Source organism: Plectropomus leopardus, chromosome 5 (assembly GCF_026936395.1).
Source record: "Plectropomus leopardus strain MGB_pleo_1.0 chromosome 5, ASM2693639v1, whole genome shotgun sequence".
NCBI classification, from domain to species: domain Eukaryota; kingdom Metazoa; phylum Chordata; class Actinopteri; order Perciformes; family Serranidae; genus Plectropomus; species Plectropomus leopardus.
In genome coordinates this window covers 22,956,132-22,979,539 of record NC_142180.1, presented here as the reverse complement: position 1 = coordinate 22,979,539, position 23,408 = coordinate 22,956,132, and the positions used below count along the sequence as shown (strand labels likewise).

General features: G+C 39.0%; 1 protein-coding gene across 1 annotated transcript; it reads right to left on the bottom strand.

Moving 5' to 3' along the window:
* Positions 1 to 2,043: 2,043 nt before the first annotated feature.
* Positions 2,044 to 15,186, bottom strand: rx1 (retinal homeobox gene 1). Its single transcript, XM_042484019.2, has 4 exons — positions 14,207 to 15,186; positions 12,351 to 12,675; positions 8,382 to 8,635; positions 2,044 to 6,024 (listed from the first exon to the last, which is right to left on the bottom strand). The coding sequence occupies exons 2-4, from the start codon at positions 12,658 to 12,660 to the stop codon at positions 5,545 to 5,547; spliced, it is 1,044 nt and encodes a 347-aa protein (XP_042339953.1). The 5' UTR covers positions 12,661 to 12,675; positions 14,207 to 15,186; the 3' UTR covers positions 2,044 to 5,544.
* Positions 15,187 to 23,408: the final 8,222 nt, after the last annotated feature.

Here is a 23,408-nt window from a genome sequence, read left to right as displayed (position 1 = left end):
CTAAAGGAGCAGTGTGTAAGATTTAGGGGGATTCAGTGGCATCTAGCTGTGAAGATTGCAGATTGCAGTTAGCTGAAACTTTCCCAGTTAGAATTCCTTCAGTATGAATTACATGAAATGTGAATTACGAGGTCTCCTCTTTTCCATAACATATCAGGTAATTAAAACCGTTTTTAGAAAAAAGTAAAAATTAAAAAAAAATAAAATTCTGTGTTTTTCCAAAGCCCACGTTTCAGAGGGGCTGCTAACCATGGTGGCCTCTGCAAAAATGTGTAAGGGCTGTACGTGTGCTAACTTCTATTGTTTTGAATGAAGACGCGTGGCAGATGTGCTCATAAACCATGCTGATGCTGTCGCGATGCGTTCATGAGCTCCTATTTTTCAGGTTGCTGCACCATAAGATAAACAAAATTCAACTTTTGGAACGCAGCACTGCACACCACATGTCATCTGACAAGAAAGAACCAATAAAAAAAAAAAAACTTTCCTGTCTTAGGCAAATCTCAGTCTCTGAGAAGTATTAATGCAGGCCTGGACAACATTTTAGGCCCAAAGGGCAATGATACGGTGCTTGTTATGGTTGCTTAGCAACCTCAGATGCAACTTGGCACAGAGTAGACACCCAGTGCCCGACCTTCCAGGCGGTTGAGATGCAGCATGTGTACGGCCCCTTAGGCCCTATCTATAACCACTGTTTGGTTTGTCAGTTCTAAGCTTCTGTAGGATAGATCGATATGATATATATATATAATATGAAAACCCAAAAATCCTCATTTTTAAGGTGATAATACACTAAAGAAAACATACTTATTATATTTCATGTCAGCCCATATAGCCCCCTAAATCCTACACACTGGACCTTTAACCCTTTGAAACCAGAACAAATTAGTTTGATGTCTTTGGATAAAAAACATGAGGAAAAATGAACAACTTGGCAAGAAATGCCCTACAATTTGCAAGAAATTAGTAAAGGTGACAAGAAAATTAACTGGAAATTAGGGTTGTTTTTTTGTTTTTTGTTTTTTTTAAAAAGGGGGGAGGTTATTCGAAAACTATCAAAAAAAGAGAAAAAAAATTCAAAAATTCTATTTTTAATTATTATAATTTTATATATAAATTGTTTTACAAAAAATGCTTGTTTTCAGGTAATTGTTTTGTAACTTTTTTCTAACTTCTTGCTAATTTTGGGCCATGTGTTGTTAATTTGCTCATTGCCTTTTAACCATGTTTTTGAAAGAAATCAAACCAATTTGCTCAGATATCAAAGGATGAAATAAATGAAGTAATTTTTTTTATTATTGTACAACAGACATTATTTTTAATCCAGGTGGGGAGAGTTTTTGAGGATTCTGTACATGACTTCAGAACAGTGGTAGGTATTGTTAAATGTTTTTCTGGCTTTATAAAAGATCAACCTTTTCTGAAATTCAACTGCTCAGCTATGAAACTTAAATGTATTTGTAATTCATAAGTGGGGTTGACCAACAAGACACTTCAGGACATCTGAAAACATCTCTCTGTTACATCCTCTGGCCTACCCATATGGCCCTGGTAGTGAGGTCTATCCATCTGTCAAAGAAAGTAATTCACACGCTGAGGAGGCCAGCTAGCACAGCGGCGCTGGTCTCTCTGTGAACATGTGTTGCAGCGGCTGAGCCTGTCGGCCTGCTTGCTTGCCTGGGGGCAATTAGGGAGTCGGGTCCTGCAGCCAGAGGCCCCCCTGGGAAGCCCTGATTGATTGGAGTCTCATCTTCCTAACAGGCTGGCACCCTGCCACCGAACCATGGAACAGCGGAGAGGATTGGGAGGGGTAAAAAAAAAGAGAGAGAGAGAAAGAGCTCTTATATGACACACAGAGACGTGTTAGAAGAAGTGTTAGAAGAAAGGAAAGAAAAATGTCTCTGCCCATGTATGTCAGATGATAACGATTATACTGTAGTAATCTTGGAGTGCTCTTTAGACTTACTGGGGTAAAAAAAAAAAAAACAGTGTGGGAATGAGTGCACAGGTCAACATGAAAGCACCGCAGTGAGAAAGTGGAAATATTCTATCAAACTATATTTATTTTCTTCATTCTTTCCAGAAAATGGACATCAATGAAATCAAAAAGAAAGAAAACAATGATATCACTAAGGACAGATATTACTAAAACATGTAAGAAACAAAACAGCCATACAGAAAAATATCCTGAACATTTTCACATAAAAAAAAAAACCCTAAAACTGTCAAATTTCTAGTGCATTTTTGCCTGTTATCTAACCTTTGGCTTGTTCTTGGTCCAAAATCACATTTACCTAAAAATGCTCTTGATGTGCAAGGTAATCCTCATTTCTTCTATGGTGTGAGGTCCTGGCATCGTCCAATAGGGAGTCTAAACATCACTAACATTAAAAAATAACATGAGAACAAATGACGAGCAGCAGATGAATAACTGTTTTTCCCTCGCTGAGCAGTAACAACAGGCTATAAAATGAAATTACTCTAAAACTTGCTGTTCTTGCTGCTGTAGGCGGTATAGATGTATGACTTGCTGTCAGCACAACTTTCACATATGAAAGTGAAATATTAAAACCATAAAATAGGTAGTCTGGGGGGAAATTTGTCTGTTTAAAAAATATATATATAAAAAGTAAAAAGGAGTCTGAAATTGCACTTTAAGACGAAGGATTTTCTCTCCCTCTTATTCCATAGTAAAGTCAAAAAAGTTACCAAATAGCTCTCCTGCCTGTTGCTAAAATGTACTAAAGACAAATATACTTAGCTCTACTGTTCATTGTGGTTAGGCATCTCTACATTTAAGACAATCAGACAACTCTGTAACAGATGGAAAGGACCAATATTGTGTCTCTAATGACCATAGCAGCTACGATCCATGTTTCTCCTCCTTTGATTGAGAAAGAAAAAAAAACTTCCATGACAAAGTGGTTACAAGGGCCTATTTAGTGCAGCCTGAATCCGTCCCCCCCGCCCCTTCAATTTCAGACAAAGAGGATACACTTGGATCAATTGTGCCGAACAAAGACTAAACTATGTGGGGTGACGCATCACACAGGGTTCTTTCTGCTGCCCTGCACGTACACGCAGCCACCCAACACTGAGCTGCCAACAGGTTTTCTCCTCCAACAGCCACTCAAGCAAAAACAGGGTTACTCCGCTCTCTAGTCTGTATCTCTTTCCTTTATACGTCCTTCAGTCTTTAAAGCATCTCAGCAGAAATCTGAAAAAAAGTGTGCAGAATATTTTTTTGGTATATTTTCAGCCATGGTCCGCTTAGAAGGTGCCATCACATCTCTGATTCTAGTCCAACCAAATGATTATATATTTTACAGCATATATACTGAAAACCACAACATCAGGCCTCATCTTTCTCCAGTCAAACCAGGCTATCTATAAGCTACAGGGTAAAATATCTAAACTAGGCAGCTGGTAAGTAGCAACATATTAACCACACTATTATTGGGAGTTTAGCTGAAAGCCAGTTACACAACTTTTAATAAGTCGACAGATTAGTGAGACATGCGTTTAAGAGTCACAGTCAGTGACGCTGCCCAGATTTTTAAAAGCTGCTCTCACATTAAACGGAGACTTTCATTCACAAAGTCCTCTGAGACTCTGATTAGCTGACCCATGAAAATGTGACAATTGGATTAATTAGTAAAAACATAAACTTGGAGGAAAAAAATGGGGAAAAGGAAAGAATGATCAGCTGAGTGTAGGATGTTTTCTGCGACTCAGTTTTTTAACAATTTGCAGAAATTACAGAAAAGTGATGAGAACAATAATGATCCTCATATTTGGGTGATTTTCACATTAGCTTATTTCCCTGTTCATGAACAGCTGTCCTCTGACACGAGCAATTACAAGAGACATTATATGTTCAATGGACGTTTGCCAGAGTTCCTATAAAGTATGAAAAAGTGTGGAATTCGATTTTAGTAATTTCCAGGTCTGGACAGGTATGGAAAAAAGGGAGTATTGAAGAAAATTTGCATCTCCAAACTATTGCCCCTATTCTGTTTTTTAAAATATAAAATTCTGAATTTCTAAAAAAATAAAAATTAAATTGTTTATACAAGCAGTGTGTTTTTTTTAAGGAGCAGCCGAAATACTCACCACTGTGTGTGAGAGTGCAGCCAGAGGGAGCTTGATGTCATTGAAAAGAAGGCAAGAACTGGCCTCCATCTGAACTGCACATGTTTAGAGCTGTCTCTATGCCTGTACGTCACAGCCTGCAAAACAGCTTTAATCCAAGTGCAAAGATGGATTTTAAAACCATTTGAAGGTCCAGTGTGTAGGATTTAGGGTGAAATGTTTTAAGAAATTGAGTATAATAAGTATGTAATCTTAAGTGTACAATCACCTAAAAATAAGAATCATTGTGTTTTTGTTTCCTTGAAATTACACTGCCTCTAGATAGGGCCATTTGTGATTTTGGCGTTAGCCACCATAGTTGGCAGCTCCTCTGTGATGTGAGTGTCAGAATAACACAGTTTTTTGTGTGTGTGTGTGTGTTTTTTTACTGGTTAAAATCACCGGCCCATTTAAAAAAAAAAAAAACAGACCTCTCTGGATAATTCAGCTCCCAGTAAAAACCTCTTGAATGTCTGGATCTTAAGTTATCAGAAAAAAAAGGTGAGCACACATTAGCAGGTGCTGGGCTTGTGGCCCTTCACTAATATGCCTAATGGCAACGTAAATCACTGATTTATAACATGAAAAAGCTTTATTTAGTGGTTTTACCAATTTACATCACCTGGTCCGTTTGTTTTGGGGTGGAAGAGACCTCTGTGTATAATTTGGCTCCTAGTAAAAATCTCCTCAAAAGTAAACACTGAAGGAATTCTAACCAGGAGACTTTTCAGGTGGTTGCAATCTGCAATCCTAATTGCTACATGCCATTAAATCGTATACACTGGACCTTTAAATACGTAACAAACAGCTAGCATTTGTGCGCAAATGTCAAATATGGTCTGAAAAATCCAGCGAGACAGCTGGAATTTTAAGTCCGGAAAAGTGTGGAATTTTTAAACAGAAAATATGAAGGAACCCTGGTTTGTGATGTATGAAAAACTGCCTGCATCACTAGACAAGCTGCTGATAAATATGGATAAAACTATAAATTCATCAAAAGGCAGTGCCTGTAAAGATGCCTGTAAAGATGTTATAAAAAGTGATTGTCAAGGAAAAAAAATGGTCACCAAGAAGACATTTGCTTTAACAGCTCCCATAAACAACGCTAAACACTTTTAGATTGGAGGGAGAGCAGATGTCTGGTAATTGGTGCTTTAAAATTAACATTTTAAGAAGACTGTAAAGTTCTCCTGTCTGTTTCATGTCCTTGAGATGAGGAAAAAATAAAAAAGAGTCCAAAGAAAATACTAAAATCCTCAGTTTTCACAGTTCAAATCCATTTCCTTTGCTCTGTGGGTATCTGACGAGTCACTGCCATATTCTCCAACATTTTACTCGGTGCCTGAACCCCAAGAAACAACTTTAACGTCTCCCTTTCCCAGTGTCGTTCACATGGACTGACAGGTGCGTTAGTCACATGGGTTGCCAGGTCTTGTCCATAGACTGGATGTGTTCCTTAGCTTTCATTCTCAGTGCAGCAATACTCGAGCTGCGCTGGTCTACGTCCTCCAGAGGGTATTTATCAGGGTACGGCGCCGTGCACTGGTAAGGAGGAGGAGCCATAGTCTGCATCCCCTGGCCCATGGATGGATGAGGATGAGAGTGAGGATGAGGAGGGTGAGGAGTGGAGTTGAGGAAGCTGTGGCTGGGGTAGCTGGGCTGCAAGCCTTGAGCTGGACCCATGAAGCCCGGGATGCTGTGGACCGGCGTGGCGCTGGACAGAGGAGAGGACAGCCAGGGGTCCAAGGGGAGGGAATTGGTCATCGGACCCATGCTGGAGTGAACTGGTGCTGGGCGGTTGAAGGAAAGCATGGGCGAGTCGTGGAGCTTCATGGTGCTGGCATCCATTTTTTCCTGTCGACGCCATTTAGCTCTGCGGTTCTGGAACCAGACCTGAGGGAGAAAATCAAGTTATTAGTTATAAGTGCCTGAATATGGAGGACATAAAACACATTTTCAGGGATCTGACTGTGATTAAAACATGCATTTAAAAGAATTTGTTGTACAGGGATCAGAGTGTACATGTTTCCCGTTTCATCTATTTTTTTCTCTATTAGGTAATGTTAACTAGATGATGTCCATATAATTTTACTCCTTCAAGTATGTGGAAAAATAAATATGTATTCCCATATTATGCTCATTTTCAGGTTTGTACTTGTGTTTGGAGATTCTGCTAGAACATGAAAAATACCTTTGGGTCAGTTGCTTCTCAAATGGGTTAATAAAAATAAAAAAAGAAATATCACAAACAAATAAGACAAATGCAACTGTTTCATTTTCCAGTGAAAATGTACTAAAAAATAAACAAACTCGGGGGCACCCCATATAGCTGAGGCTTCTGCGGCGGCCTGGGTTAGAGTCCGGCCTGTGTCATTCTCCTTTCTCTCTCCCACCTTTCCTGTCCATTTTACGCTGTCCGGTCAATAAAGGGAAAAATACTCCCAAAAATAATCTTAAAAAAAAAACAAAAAAAAACGAACTCTCCCCCGCTCCTGAAAGCGGCAGCCCTCGCTGTCAATTTTTTTGCTGTGTCCATGCATGCCATGTAGCAGAAGAAGTGTCTGCTGCTTGTTACCAGTTGATTTGCTCGTTGTCATCTGTTTACAAAAACACATTAGTTCTGCCTACGTAGTCCCGACTTGGTGTCTACAGGGAAAAAATGTGAACTACTAATTTTGTGTGGAATTATAGTTTATTTTGAAAGTCAAGCTGAAGGCTGTTTAAAATTGGTCCACGGGCCAGATTTTGGACATGTCTGTACTAGAAAATTTTAACATGCTTTAAAGTTCAAAAACTCATTAGTTTTCTCGTACTGGAATGTACTTGTGAGGCCCCCAGGGAGTGAATGAGTACACCCTGCTTCCAGGCAAATTTTCATAGTGGCCAAACAGTGTAACTACACCTTTTACACTGATACACGATGCCTTTGGGCCCACGTGGACTTTTTTCCATTGACTTACACTGTGAAAGAGACATTATAAATCAGTTGATAAAATTACTTGAGTGTCGCAACCATCCTGAAATGACTTGTTACACTATCAGGATTTGATCTATTCAGTCCAAAAACTGAGAAGCCACACAATTTTATTTCCATTTTCAAGTTAGCTGAGTGCTAAACCAGAAGTAGTCAGCTCAGCTGGCGGAAGTCCCTGGGGTACTTGCTCTATGGGTCACAGTGTGGAAACAGCGCTGATCTTCCAGGTAAGTTTGTAAGTGGCTTCACAGAGGTCCCGGTAACTTGTTCATGGTCACAGTTTCTGAATAGGGACTGTGTACATTTCTCTGTGAATTAAGTGCTTTAAAACTTTTACAGTATTTATATAACACCTATACCTGCTTTATATTATAAAAAGACATGGAGTCTGACTTTTTACAATATGAGACCTTTAAAGTTCAACACACAGAACCACTGTTCAAAGAAAAGTTATTTCTACCTAAAGTCCTACATATTCTACACTGCAGGTCTGATGTGAAGGTGTCACATTAAACAAACATTTCTTGAGATGTTCAGCTTTACTGTTCATTATTTATCATTTCATGATATGTCCACTCGTTGGAAATGTCCCAACAACTTGTTCTCACATATTAGAAACTACATATTTAGGTCAAATGATAACAGTTTTTAGTTCTCCAAGAAAACGGAGCAAACTTTAAGCACTGATGAAGACTGTGAGATTCAGATGCTCCTGAAATACCCAGTATTCTGCTTTTGTGCTAAGAGAAATGTATTGCTCTGATTTGCAGTTAATTTAAACCTTCTACTGCTGAACCTGGTTACGTCTCCCAACCTTTAATGTGTAATTTTATAACTGTTTATCAATTAATCAATTAATCTTAAGCCCTCTTGTTTCTCTAAAGAAGCCATCATCCTATTTAATAACAACTCTGTGTGACGTAGACATGTGTGTGTGCGGAAATACTCACCCTGCTTGCGTAACTATCTAGTACAAGCTCCTCACCTGAATACTTGACAAGCCAAATCCCTAAAAGCTTGGCGTGTTTCTGCTGTCCTCAAGAGCACCTCAGCATTTGGAAACACACCAATTTAACTCTTTAGGTTACCCCATGAGCTTGTGGTGCTAATGTTTGATTATTCAACTACAGTGATATAGAAAAACTTAAAAAATACCCTGAACACTTGTTTGTGACAATGGACAAAATATCGTTGGCTTTATCATCGAGAAAAGTGAACATTTTTTTTATGACAAACGATTAATAAACTCATGTGGTGATGTTCTTGTTCCTATTACCTGAACTCGGACTTCCGGGAGGTTCACCTTCATGGCGAGCTCCTCTCGGCTGTACACGTCCGGGTAGTGGGACTTCTCAAAGGCACGCTCTAGCTCGTGCAGCTGGTAGGTGGTGAAGGTGGTGCGGTTGCGCCTGTGCTTCTTCTTGGGCTGATCGTCCTTGCAGGGCTCTGGAGACTTGCCTTCATCACTCTCTACACTCTTCCTCAGTTCACTGAGCTCCTCGTCACACTTGTTTGTGAATAAGCCCGTGTCTGTTTAGCACATGAGAAAAAATGAATTAGGAGTTATGAAATTTGTGATTATCAAAGCAATATAAGAACTAAAATTCTGAGGAAAAACAAAAGCAGAGTGGTAAGCTGAAATGAAGAATGTCGTGCCCACTTTCCAGTAGAGCAGACATTAATTTGACACTTGCAACAATAGGCTACTGTAGGTCAGTGAAGCAAGCAATCCCCTGAACTTCAATGAAGCTCAAAAACATTCCTAATCGGATTTAGAAAAGTTGTTTCCAGTGTTGATCTTCTCCAAAGGTAAACTGTCCTCAAAAAGATGTTTGGAAACAAGACTGTTCCCTTTCTTTTTATGGACTGAACTGTGGACCTCACTGTTGTTTCCACTGCATCACATAACAGTATTTACTGTTGACAGTGGACTGCAAAACCTCCAGTTTTGTTAATTCCCACTGAATAGTTGATTTGGATTAAATCAGAAGCCACAAAAAAAATGAACACGTCCTGTCAACATTTGTTCGCATCATCCAGTGATAAGCTACTGTTTACAGACACTACAAGGATTTAACTGCAACTGTCTCTCCTCATAATGCTTGAGGACAAACATCCCATTTAGTCCCTCCTCTCCTTCATTCCTAAGCTCCCATTATATTTTTGAGTATCACTTTAAACAGAGAGAGAGACAGAAAACATCGCACTCAGAGGACTGTATAAAGTCTTTAACCCAGTCAAGAGGAGACTATCAGTCTAACCAGAAAGTAATTGAATTAAACACAGTACAAAGATGATGATCTGGCAATCAGATCAGTTGCTCTTGTGAAACAGCTCCAGACCTCAATCAGGTACCTACATCATTCTGCATGTCTTACATAAGATTTCAATTACACAAAGTAGATTAAATTGACTTTCTCTCTCGATAGTAAAAGTTGGCAAATTTGGTACCAAAGTGGAAAGAATCAATTGCGGGGCACCCAGTTATAGCTGCCTTAATTTGCAGTTTATTAACATAAAATAAGTTTCTGGAGTCAAGAATCAACTTTGACATTAAACTTCTTTAATATTAATCATCCTGATTTTAGTTTGTGTTTTTGAGGTTTTCTCAGCATCGTTGTTGGATACATGTTGACATCTTTCTCGTCCACCTGTCATTGCTTCAGTAAATCAACTGACAGTATACAAATTTAAATGTGAGCATGTGTCTGTGACTGAGATGTGTTGATGGAGATAAAGGATGTGGGGGTCATTGTGGTCTTTCAACTGGCAGACAGGAGCAGAGGCAAAGCAGGATTTTTAGGGACTTCATTTATCCACCTCTCATTAAGCAGCTATGACAAAGGCCAGGCTCTGACAAAGGCAGAGGTCAGGTCTGGTTCAGTGACCAGCTCTTGGCTTGTCAGCCCATCACAGCCACTGGTCTGAAGGCTGCCCACTGTTTATCAGCCAGCAGAACATCTCAGCTCAAAGAGGAGGGGGCGACTGACACCAGACACAGAAAAGTTGCTCATTCAGGGGGAACTGGGCTGACTTCACAGGATAGTTACATACAAAAGAGTGATGTCACTGGTGTTGACATACGTTAATCAAGAAAAACGAGGGTCCGTCTGGACCTAGAGACTGATTTTGGACAAGATATATCCACCTCGAGTTCATGGAAATTACTTTTTTTTTTTTAATGTCAAAATCACCAACCACCTGCCAGATCCTGCATATGAAAATAGCTTCAGATTAAATGTGATGAATTTTATTCTGAGACAGAATGATAACAATAACACCCGAATGAACGACTGTACAATCTAATCTGCACAGAAGAGAAGATTAGGGGAATTCCACAAGGGGATGGGATTGGGTTTGGGGACATAAACCCCCTACACCATCTTGTCCTGTGATTTATCTCTCAATCTCAGTCCACACAGTTCACACAGTTAATGCAACAGGCTCTGCATGGCAACAGTGATTCTGAATCTGCATGTAAGCGCTTTATAATGAAAGCAAAGAAATGCTGCACCGACACATTCAGTCCAGTGGTACCTAACCTTTATTTAAATGGGTCAGATTTGTAATTGTCAGCTGCCTTTGTCTGTCAAACAGGATATTATATCAAAATGATGCTCCATTTATTGTTTAATTACATTTTGTCATTGCCATTGCAGTTAGTGATACCTCCTTTTACGTGTCTATTTGCATAGAAGAATTGGATCTGATTGATCTATTTTGCATTTTAACAGGAGGTTGTGCTCGCTCTTTGTTTTGTGTGATAGTTGTATTTGTTTGTCTGAATTTATTGTTGTAGCCATGTTTTATGCTGCCCTCTTGGCCAGGTCACTCTTGGAAAAGAGATTTTAAATCTCAATGAGTCTTTTACCTGGTTAAATAAAGCATATATATATAATTACTGAATGGGCACTGGCACAAGGGCCCAAAGTATGAGTTGGGGCCCCTAGCCCTCACCTGCCAAATGTTACTGAAATTAACACAAGTACTGAACAGGAAGAGATTTTAAATGACCACAAAAAGATGCAATACAAACTGCAGAGGCACAACCTAACCAAAAAAGCAGCAAAACAACCACAAAGACACAAAATGACCCAAAGGCCACTAAATAAGTTCAGAGACACAAAATGAGCAAAAAAATACACTAAAGAGATGCTCAGAGACACAAAATGAGCAAAAAAAAGGCACTTAATAACCCCAAACACACACAAAACATCCAAAAGGACACTAAATAACTAAGAGATACAAAAAAGACACTAAACAAGCTCAAACAGACACATGATGAACAAAAAAGACACTAAATAAGAACAAAGGGACACAAAATAACCAAAAAGACAAAAAATAAGCTCGATAAGACACAAAATGACCAAAAAAGAGACCCTAAATATGCTCAATGAGACACAAACGATTACAAAAACAGTTTAAACAACCACAAAGAGACACAACATGAAGAAAAAAGACATGAAAGTAGCCCAATAAGACACTAACTGACAAAAAATTACAAACAGATTCATTACAGCTACAAAAAGATGAAAACAACACACAAAACGAGGCAAAACAGTTAAGTGTGAAATCAAGTGTGAATGTCTTGCTGTCATGTAGGAGAGATGGGGGGCCTTTTGCATATCTATGCCCAGGGGCCCATTGTTTGATAAACCACCCCTGGATATTTGTGTCTGAAATTGTTTTTAAGCTGTACGTTTTAGTCATATGTCTTTTTAGAGTATGCTCTGTGTGTTACACATGCTGTTTGATATGCTCCTTCCTTATCTTATAATAATTTTCAATGTTAACAGCATGAACTCACATTTATGATCTGAAGTTTTTCGTGAGTTCACAAGTTGATTCTGGCTCTTGAATAAACCATGAAAGTCTGATTCTGTGTTGGCGGTGTCCAGTAAACTTTAGAGTCAGTTATTATGTTTGCTCGCAGGCATCAATACTCCAACTTGAGTGCAGCACAATCAATTAAATCTAATCCAAGTCAAATCTCAGTAACACTGAAGTCAGTGCTCATACGTATCCAGCCTTCCCCAAGCAGAGGTGCTGCTGATTGATCAATAATCTAAACCATCTCATATGTTTTGAGGCAAAAGATCAGATGATTCACCGACTTTTTCCTCAATAACAAACTTTGAAGCAAGAGCTGCATTGAAGGAAAGTTAAAAACAGGTGGTGTGAAAATCTTAAAGGTGATGTTACTGCAGAAAACATGACTGAGATCATCAGCAGTAGCCTGACTCACCATGGTACTGCTGCTGCTGCTCTGTGCTGCTGTTCCTCAGAGAGGAAAGGTGCCCGCTGTAGGTTGGGTGTGACGTGGACTCCTGCTGCCGCCCAGGCTCTGCCAGGCCATCAATGTCCACTTTATGGGGTCGTGGGGCCCCAGCAGGACTGAGCAGGGGGTCCTGGTCTTTACTGAAGCCCAGGATGACATCAATGCTGTGGACGCGGCCCCCCACAGCGACGCCGCCACCTTTCCCCATTTCATGGAAGTTGCTGGGCGAGAGGCAGCTGTCTTCCACCATGCTCATGGTATCCAGTGATAAATGCATTCGAGCGTCTGGGCACTGCAATCAGAGGAAAACGGTTTAAGTGAAGGAGTAAAGATACAGGAGTGATACGGGAGTGGGTCAGAGATCACCTGGTTACCTTAGACGACTCTGTGCATCCATCTAAAACCGCTTATCCTCTGCAGGATCACAGGGGGTCCAGAGTCTAATTCTGAGACTCTGAGAGCTACACAACAGAGTACTGATGACACAAGTTCCTTAATCCATACTTTTTATCACTAATACTGAATCATCAGGACCAATGACCCTACAGTGTTGTTTGTGAATAGAATAGAATTAACCGCATTAAAAAAACACAAAATTTCCCTTTTTATATAAAACTAGTATTTCTCACCAAAACTAAACCAGGATTTACTACTGTGTGTACTGGTGGAATGTAATTAAGTACATGTACTCAAATAATTCACTTAAGTACAATTAATGTATTTTACTTGAGAATTTCCAATTTTTGCTGGAGATTTAGGTTATTAATACAAATAAATTATGATGTATTAAATGAATAAAGATAACACTTTTGATTCCTTGGTCAAATTCACAAGCAGCCTGGTAGTAAAACATTAAGCCCACCTTTACTAGACTGAGAATTAGAGCGGTGTTCATCAATATTATAATTCAATAATACAATAGCCCATATAATAGTCTGAAACGGCCCATTCTGCATTATTAGTACTTTTCCTTTTTGTTCTGTTGAATATATCTCAATTATAATGATTTTTTTTTAACTTAATTTGAATACAGGACTTTTACTTGCAAAAAAGTATTTCAAACTGTTGTATTACTACCTTTTCCAAAGTAAAATTTCTGAATACTTCTTCCACTTCTGACTGTGTGTAAATGAAAGTCTCTCTCTATTGAAATAAAAACACAACTTTTTTTTTTACATATTTAGACTTCAGTAACACATATCTCAACATTAAACTCATTATTTAGTAGTGCACATCACTTGACAGTCTAAATAGTGTTGATATTATGTTTGGTGAGTATCGATTGTAACTGTAGCAAAGGTTCCAAATCTTTGGAGCAACAAATGTTCATCCAGGAACAACAAGTGTGATGTCTGCAGATACTGTTTCTATGAAGCAGTCCATTTACATGGTATCAGTGTTAATGCATGTTGCTGTAGGATAAAAGAGGTTTATGTCCTGGAAAAGATGATGGAAGATGAAAAAGAGCCTTGTAGCCAAATGTGGGACATCACATTGTGGTTAATATACACTTCAGTGATTGTAATTGAAGTATTGTACGCAAAATTGATTCTGCATTCTCTCATCTATTGTTTGTTTTCTGCTATGACATAGAAATAAATCTACAGACATGTGAAGAGCAGATATCAGTCACGCACACATAGAGGAGTATGATAGAAGAGTAGCAGTGTGTGTTTGCTCAGTGCATCCTGAGATTTACCTTCTCAGCACACCGCTATCTTTATACACTCACACTTCTCCTGTTGTATGACCAGTGACACAGCTGAAGTTCAGTAACAGTGAAAAGTATGACAACCATAAAGCAAGACGGTGGTGGAGCTTACCTTTGGGAAGTAATTACGCTGAACTGTTAAAGTTGCTGATGCCAGTGCCACCTGTTCCTCTCTCCTTCAACTTCACTCTTCCCAGATCCGCAATGTGCACCGCTTGCAGTCACTCAGCCGGCTCTGCTTACCTCGCATCTCTCTGAATAATTTTTCTGTGTGAGAAACAGTCCTGACAGAAACACTCCAGTAAAATGCAACTGAATAAAGCCGCAAAAAAGTGCAAAGAGCGTTCAGCAGCTGAGTTCAGACGCCATGCGCTCCAGCCCAGAGAGGAGAGTGCAGGAGGAGAAAGACAGAGAGGGAGACAAAGCTAAGGGGGCGTAGGAGGTGAAACGAGGGGATTAGGAGAGGGTTATTAATTGGAATCCTTCCCCTATAAGAGTGATTGGCAGCTGGTTTCTGCTCAAGTAATTGTTTTAAATGTCATTTTCATTCACCCCAACAGCAGGAGGTTCAGGCTAATGAAGCCTGGACAAGACTTTCTTTCATAAATTTATTGTTTTAAAAACAAAAGAGCCACTGAAAGTTTTCACTGAGCACAACCAGCAACTACATGAAAAGAAGAAACTTTGAAATGATAACACACAAGGTAGAAACTAGACTAGCTTCATGTTGATGTGGACCTATTCATTTATAATAAAACTTTTTTAAAAAGTATAATCCCAAACATAGCTTTAATTTAGTAAACATCAAATTATTTAAGTTTGTGCACATTATGAGCAAAACACTATATGAGATTAATTATTTTAATTCTGCAGTAATTTACAAAACTCAACAGTCATGTCTCTTTTTCAGGAATCATGACCCTGTTACTCAAGATAATCTACAGACCTTATGTGAGCAGCACTACTTTGTCAATTACATCTGCCAACCAGATCACCACACAGAAGGAAGCGTGCATCTACTCATGGACAAAGGCTCATGCTCGCAGCAGCACAAGATGTACTGTGATATACTGTGTTACGGTTGACAGTTGTAGTTCAGATGAAAGGAAGGTAATTCCTATGATAGTGTTCACAACAAAGTCTGGGGAATATTTTTTTTGTTATTATTTATTTTTAAAAAAAGAGATATTAATGTTGAGTTTTTGCGAAGGTTTTTGTCTCGGGTGGGTGGCACTTTAAAGGTCACTATACAACTGGTTCCATTAAGTTCAAGAGAAGGCAGACATCTCTACGGCCAATATCTCCATCACACAGCAAACTCACACCAACACAAGAGTGATAAATAGCACTACAGGTAAAAGCCTTGTAATGTTGCTGTTATCTGCTTTTGACAATGATGATATGATGATAATAAACAGACTCCTCAAGGTTGTGATGCTTTGTGTTAATGGGAAACAAAACCTTGCTGCTGCTTCATTAGCTTCACATACTTTGAAGTTGCTTCTTTATGTACTGGAGCCCAAAAGTGTTTGCTAGCAGCCTTAGAGCAGTGCCATTGACCCCAGCTTAATGTCACAGAAATCAGCCGCGACTCTAAAGTCCTAAAGAGATTACCCATGACCTCAAACATATCTAAAGATAAGTTAGAAAAACATCGATTTAACAGCTGATTCAGTTTCAGTCTTTTCTATCAGGAGAATGAGTACATAACAAAATCTAAATGTGGTCTGCTGAGACACAAAACAAATAAAAAAAGATAATTTTTTAAAAAGTTTGGATTTCATGGGTAAAGTAGAAATTTAATATAATAAATTCTCAGAAATGAAATGTAAAGTGTGTTCTTCAGATCAGACAATCTGTGATTTCAGAATGTCTTTATCTTGTTTTTCTATCTCTGCTCAGTTAAATTCACCCCCTTAATGTGCTTTACATGTCAACCTCAGCGTTTACCATGAACTACATTACATGTAAGACCTCCAACACATCAAGAAACCTCAGTTTAATGTTAACTGGTACTAACTTAAAACATGTGCCAACTGGTAGAAAACTTGTTAACGCAACCCTGTCTTCTAGCACTTATGTTTGTAAATCACTTAACCTTTTTCATAATTAAGTTGCATTGAGAACATAATCAACAACTTGATTGTGTTCAAAGACTACATTTCCTTGAGTCATTGAAAAGGTGCCCACGGTGGATGGCGGATATACGAAGTGCAGGACTGTGAAACCAGAATTCCACATTTGTGTTCAGATCAGGGTTCCTGCAGACTATTTAAGACTTTTTAAATGCCTTTCTGACTTAAATTTAGGACTAATTTCACAATAACCAAAATAACAAAACAAAGTAACACACAAAAATGGGGGTTTTGGCCAATTTTGGCCAAATGTTTAATGTAATTTAAAACATGATTTTTGTTGGTTCCACTACCCTGATAAATTAATTAATACAAGTGGCATTTGTTTTTTAAAAAAATAGATTTTAGAGATATAAAGAGATATGTGTTACTGATCATTTTGATTTTTTTAAAGTGCAACCTTAGAAATCAAAAGATTAATAGAAACTTTCCTTCCACGGCCCAAAGATTTTTTAAGAATTCTGAAAGATTGATTTAAGACATTTTAATACTAATTAAGGCCTTACTTTTAGATTAATGAATTCAATGCCTTTTAAGCCTATTTAAGGATCTGCAGGAATCCTGGTCCAGATTCCTGTCTGTGGCAGCCCAGTAACCAAAAGAAAATGTTGACATTGTACGTCTCTGCAAACCACCAATATGTTACATCTGCACATTTCATATGTATTATATCATTTCTTGAGTGGCGTTGTGGAGGGGCTGACTTTGACTTTGGATGAGGTGGATGGTGTGATATCTAGGTGAGACAGCTGACAAGATGCAGACCACTGTTTAAGACCAATTACCACAACAATGCTGTTTTTTGGCTAGATATTGGCAGCATTTTCAGTGGTGATTGTGCCATCAAAACCTGGTACTTCCTAATGCGACATCAGCAGCATTTCCAGCTACTATTGTTGCAACAATAACAAGAATTTTAAACTAAAACATGATCTTCTTCTAACCATAACCAAGTGTTTTTTTGTGCCTAAACCTAACCACATGTTCACCACAGCATCATTGAAACATAAAGGAATGTAAAGTTGCCAACATTTATTCTGGCAATAGGGCTGTCTGTGGCTAGATTTAGGCAACAAAAGCATTTTAGATAACATTTGGAAAACATTGTGATTTTAGATATAAAAAAGGATGTTGTCCATGTCTTCAGTTTTAACGGTGATTTCAATATCTATGAAGTGAAACAAAATTGCAATCTGGGTGGTAAGAAATCAAGATAATCTGGCTGTTCTTTTCTAGTGTCTTCTGATGCATATAGATTGTCATGAAGGTACTGCATGCTTGCTGAATACTAATAGCTCTTCGATACCACTGTTCTGCAAGCAGGACACTCATTACAAACTGAAGCAAAAATCTATCTTAAATTCTGGTGGAAATCTCAAAGTTTACAAAGATATCAGATTTATCAACCTGAATTTTAGGAGAAAACATCCAAAAAATGATGCACAGGATAGCTGGAATACTTTCTACCTGGTGGGACGGTGCATTCCTAAATAAGACATTGAGTCTACAAAGTGACAGTTCATTGGAATAACTCAAACTGGAGAAGAGAGGGTGGCAGAGAGTAGATGACTATAAAATCAAGTCTTCCTATAGGTCAAACTGTGGCTGCAGCAGAGAAGAAAAGCTTAACATAATTTAAGATTTCAAAAGTAGCAATGGAAGATTATTAGGCCTCAACAATCCTTCGTTCCCATTATCAACAGTCTGTTTGCAAAATGACTCTCACTGCCAACAAGCTTACAGAGTAATGATAGTCTAAGGTGCTCGTTTATCCCCTCATGATTTCGTTAATACATTTTTGTCCTTCCACTGTTTCTCTGTTATCCTAATTGTGCATAAATTGGTTAAGAAGGAGCAGTGCAGTTATCAAGCTGCTTAGTTTTATCAGATGACAATGTAAGTCCCCCTGATCCTATTAGAGGTAAAAGCAGCTAACGTGTAAATGCGCAGTGTCAGCTTACTGGGGGAAGTGGAGAGAGACGATGGGGGGTGGGAGAGGGGTAGGAAGGGGGAGAGAAAGGGTGGTGTAAGGGGGAAGGTGAATTCATGTGATTCTCCGGTTCTGTCATGCAAAAGCACACAGTGGAGTCTGACTGTAGCCGAAGCAGCACATAGATCAATGGTTTATGCCCAGACCGCATTAATAACTGAACTGTATTGCTTTATTATCCTGTTTGTGAAATCAGCGGTTCTGCATTTGGTTTAAGTGTGATTTAACTCACTTTTTGTCTGATTCTTAAACCATTTTGCCAATATTTGTGGCTTTGATGAAACAGATTGGTGTAAACTAACAATTGCTTAGTGTTACATTAACATACTTAATTTGTTCAAACTCCATCTCAGCTTGCTAGCTACCTTCTAGCAAGCAATTTAACATCCACTTAATCCTAATAATATAATGCTGGTGGCGTTGTCATGAACTGTAAAATTGCTAGCAGGACTGTTTCCCCCATAGGAGTGATTTGTTTCATCAGCAGACATGAAGACCTGCGTGAACAGCACCGATATTTTTGTTGTAAATGTCAGTCCAGCTTTCTTTGAATGCAGGATCCCCATTCATGCATTTTAAAATTTGTAATATGTGTGCTTAAACTGACACCATGAACATCCACATGCCCTCACATAGCCTACGCTATGGCATTTATTTAGTCTTAAAATCTGAACACATAGAAACAAGCCATGTGCACAAGATATAAGTGCACAGTGAAAAAAAATCCTCAAGAGGGAGCATTTACAAAAAACAAGAGAAAAAGGACACCCAATCATTGCTTGACACAAGATAAGACAGCGTACGAAGGATAGTTCCATCTCTGTGTGAGTTATTGGGAAATATTAATGTTTCTTGAAAATGAAGATTTTAGCATGTCAGCACTGCGCAGGCATCTCAAGACGTTGGGGCTGTTCGGGCGGAAAGCCCAATCTGACGCACTCGCTTCCTGCAGGAGCACTTAACCCAACATGGGATGCTGTATGGGTATAAATGTATGCATTTGAAATGCATCCATGCCAGCTCAGCGGTGACTTAATGGACTGTCCAACACCTGCTCAAAATCCTAAATCCTCAAGGAGTACAACTGAGGCAACAGAGCCTTCTTAGACAAGGCTTGCACACAAATATAGGCCCCAACTTCTTATGGCATGTCGATTTATACACAAACTACAGCCATATGTTATATATGTATTAATGGTGGAGTTGGTTCAGTTGCCTCAGCTGTACTATGCATTATAAGGAAGTAAAAACAGATTAATTGCCATAGCGCCATCTTTTACTGTCTTATCTAGTATTTAGCAACAATTGCTAATCCTGATCCCATAATTCCAAGATCTTTTCTCATTATTATGAGACCTTTCTAGTAATTACAAAGCCAAAAATGTCTTACTTCCATGTGTAAAACACACTGGATCTTCAACTCTGCTTCTGCACTGTTGGGCCCATAGCAGCAGAAATTGTGTTGCTCCACAAAGTTACAAAAAAATAATAATAATTGCGTTGCTCCTGTTATCGGGCCATAAGGATCAAATTCCAATAATTGAACAAATCAATTTGTGGGAGTTGTGATGTTAAAAAAATGTATCTACATCAATGTAGGTCTGTGGGAAACAGAACAAAATCTGACAGACCCTGGAGCTGTAATGCAGTGGTTTGACCACTCTTTCAAATTGGCTTAAAAGCACACCACTGTCCCTGGGGGCTTGGCCTCTTTGCCCTTCTGAAAATCCACTGTCCACTGTGGTCTTGGTCCACTCTCTCCCTGTTTTGTAATTCTCTTTCCCCGCCCTGCCTCTCCGCACGTTGCCTCCCTCATTAGCTATAAAGAAAACCAATGTGTTTAATTCAGATTGTGATATTTTTTCTTTTGTTTGTAAAATAAGTAGTCCCACATTTACATATATGATTGAAAATTCACCCAAAACAAAATGTGGTACTATTGTGGTGTGTACTGTTGTTTACCCATTTTGGGAAGTTGGTCAGTCACCTTGTCACGCACCTCTAATGTCAGACTATGACCAAGAGACAGACGGCTGTTCTTAACCTTATTTAGGTAATTGAATTACAGCTGACCCCCCCAGAATAAGCTTTCACATTGTACAGACAGTGACAGCATGTGTAGATTCACCTGGTCTGCCAAGTTAACTGATACTGACTCTCTCATATAATAAAAAAATGTATTTAAGGTCATATCATTCTCACCTTGGCACAGTTTTATCCTCATAGATTTGATATCAGCATTGATACCAGCAATACATGTTACAGGTTGGGTTGTTCCCCTTGAAATATTAAATTCAATTTGTTTGGTTTTTTAAAAAAAAAATGAATAAATATTGTGTTAACAGTTACATGAACAGGACCATAACAGAGATAATTATGTGTATAAGAAAAGTTTGACATTCCAGCAATAATATCATCTCTGTCACCACTCCTTAGTGGTAAAACACAATCCATGATGCATTTGGACGGTCTAAGCCTGGCCTACTTATCTATAGTACAGCATTTTCTTGGATAAACTTACTACACACAGGTCTTAATTTTTAAGAGCTTTTACTGGGAACTTGTAATCTTGTACACGTTGACGTATGGCCAGACTACTAATGCAAAAATCATTATGTTCACACCCTGCAACTGCTGACCTGGGTCAAATTAACAAGATGTAGAAAGCTGCTTATGTTGACGAGTGGGTGCTGACTGACAGCGCCTCTCGTAAGTGTTAAAGTCTGGTCATTTGAAGAGAAATATTGTATATATATATATATATATATATATATATATGTATACATAAACAACAGTTTGCATACACTTGTCACTCCCCTTACTGCTGCTTCTCGTGTCCTGCATCTCAGTCTCAATATATACATGCACCTGTGCCTCCTCATGCTTGTTATGTTGACAAATTTGACCAAATTGCCAAAGACAAAAATAAAGACATTTTCTGTATATTTTTATTTTATTTTAGCTAGTTTTGTAAGTACATTATTGCTTCAGTTAGTCCTTTTTCCCCCCTAAATTCTAGTTTCTATTTTTATTTCAGTTAATTAAAATGTTTATTCAAACCAAGTTTTAGTTTTTAGTTTAGCTGGAGTTAACTATGATAACTTTGGGGGCGCCTGGTGGCTCAGTGGATGTACAGAGGCTCTGTCCTCGCGACAGCGGCAGTGGGTTTGAATCCGGCCTCGGCCCTTTGCAGCATGTCTCCCCCTCTCTCCCTCCCCCTTTCACTCTCACACTGCCTGTCAATTAAAGGCATTTAAAGCCCAAAAAAAAATCTTTAAAAAAAAACAAAACTATGATAACTTTGACTGATACTTGCATTTCTTTTCACCTCCACAGCACTGTGTTAGCGACAAGGAAAGGTCTTAAGGCACATATTATCATTCTGCTATAGGGCAAAAAAAAAAATACATACACAATACATTACATATATAATCACAATTATGTCGGGCGGTGCTGAGCCCAGGATGTAGCGATGTCGCTCTTAATAACTGGTGCCATAGATGAGGCCTTACTATACTTTAACTCTGGAGGAGCTCACTGGGCGTGTTTAAACCAAAGGAAAAATTTGCTAGCTGGCTGTGGCTCTAGCAGATCATTATTACACCAATATTGCAGAAGCTTGAGTGAAGTGGAGCAGCTCCATACGTTAAACAGCAGTTTAACACACAGATCATGCTATATAGCCACTACAGTCTCCTCTTTGCACTTTTACACAGAACTAAATAACGGAGGCATCCTTCAGCTCCAGTGTGTGATTGTTCACTGCATCCCACAATCGAAAGAGGCATGACAAGCTCGACATGTAACAATGTGTGACCTAGTCTGCACTTACGATGACATCAGATGTTAATAACAATTATTTACCTTCTCTGTTATATGGCAGCTGATCTCGTCCTCTGCTCACAAATCTCATTGTTTTTCTAATATGTGGACATTTATGACATTTATTCCTCTTTGAATTAGTCACTAATAATTAGTCACTAATCTCCCAGGGTGTGGTCGCCAACATAATACATGATCAAAACACCTCCCCACCCATGGTCACGCCTTTCTGGCTTTACATTTAACACAAACCTCATTTAGATGCCGTTGCTAACTCAGTCCCTGGCTCAGAGGCGAGACAACTTTGTCTTCCCTTTCTGTAACTAGACGCTATATACAGAACAGCGAGGCGACAAAAGGACGTCATATGCCCACCTTGAACTTATCATCACAAATTGGTGATTGGTGAGTACTGGTCAGGTTGAACAGGGCAGTGATCTTTTGATGGCTTACACATGAGCAAGTTTCTGAAGCAGAGGAAGGCACCTGTCCGTGACTGAACAGATGCTCATTTGATTCAGTTTTCTTGGAAGAGAATCTTATGTCTAAAACCGATTAGCTCATATGAGCTCCTTTCCGTTGACCTAAGACCTTTTGAAGTGACCACAATCTACTTAAAACTAACCAAGATAAGCCTCATGAGGTTTGTACGCAGTCCTTTTCAAACTGCTGCACGTTCAGAAACTGTCAGGTGCCGCATTGGCTCCAATCAGAGTCGTACATAGGCCCCTAAAACGGCTTACATTGTGCAGTCGCTAAGCTGTATAAGTGGTAGAACAGTTACACTCTTTTAGTTTGTTGTCTTTGCTCTGTAATCCAGCAAACTGGATATGATAGACAGCAGTGACTAAAAGGGAAAATGAAGACTCTCAGCTTTGATTTGGGGCACATTTAAACAACTGAACCCGACCGCCCCTCTTCATCATTACTTACTACAAAATAAATCTCTAAAAGACATCTGAGACCAGACTGAAGGCAAAGAGCCTCAAAAACCAGCAAAAACTGAGAGTGGCTGAAGTACAGGCAAAGCATCACCAAAGAGGATCTACAGATGTCTAAAGGCCATAGACTTCAGCCAAAGCATTTACCACAAAATATTAAATAGGATGGTTAAGGAATACTTCACCTGCAAAGTGAGCAATTGTATATCAGTTATTCGCCATGTGTTTCCTTGAAGTCGTGGAGAAGACTTGCATGCCTCCATGGTAGATGTAGAAACCCAAAAGGGAAGACATTCTTGATGACCTGGATTAAAAGGGATCCATGCTGAACAACAGCTAAATTATATCAAAGCATCCTTTTACAAACTCTCACACAACTCAAGCAGTGTGTCCAAGTCTCATATACCCAGTTGTATGCTCAGTACT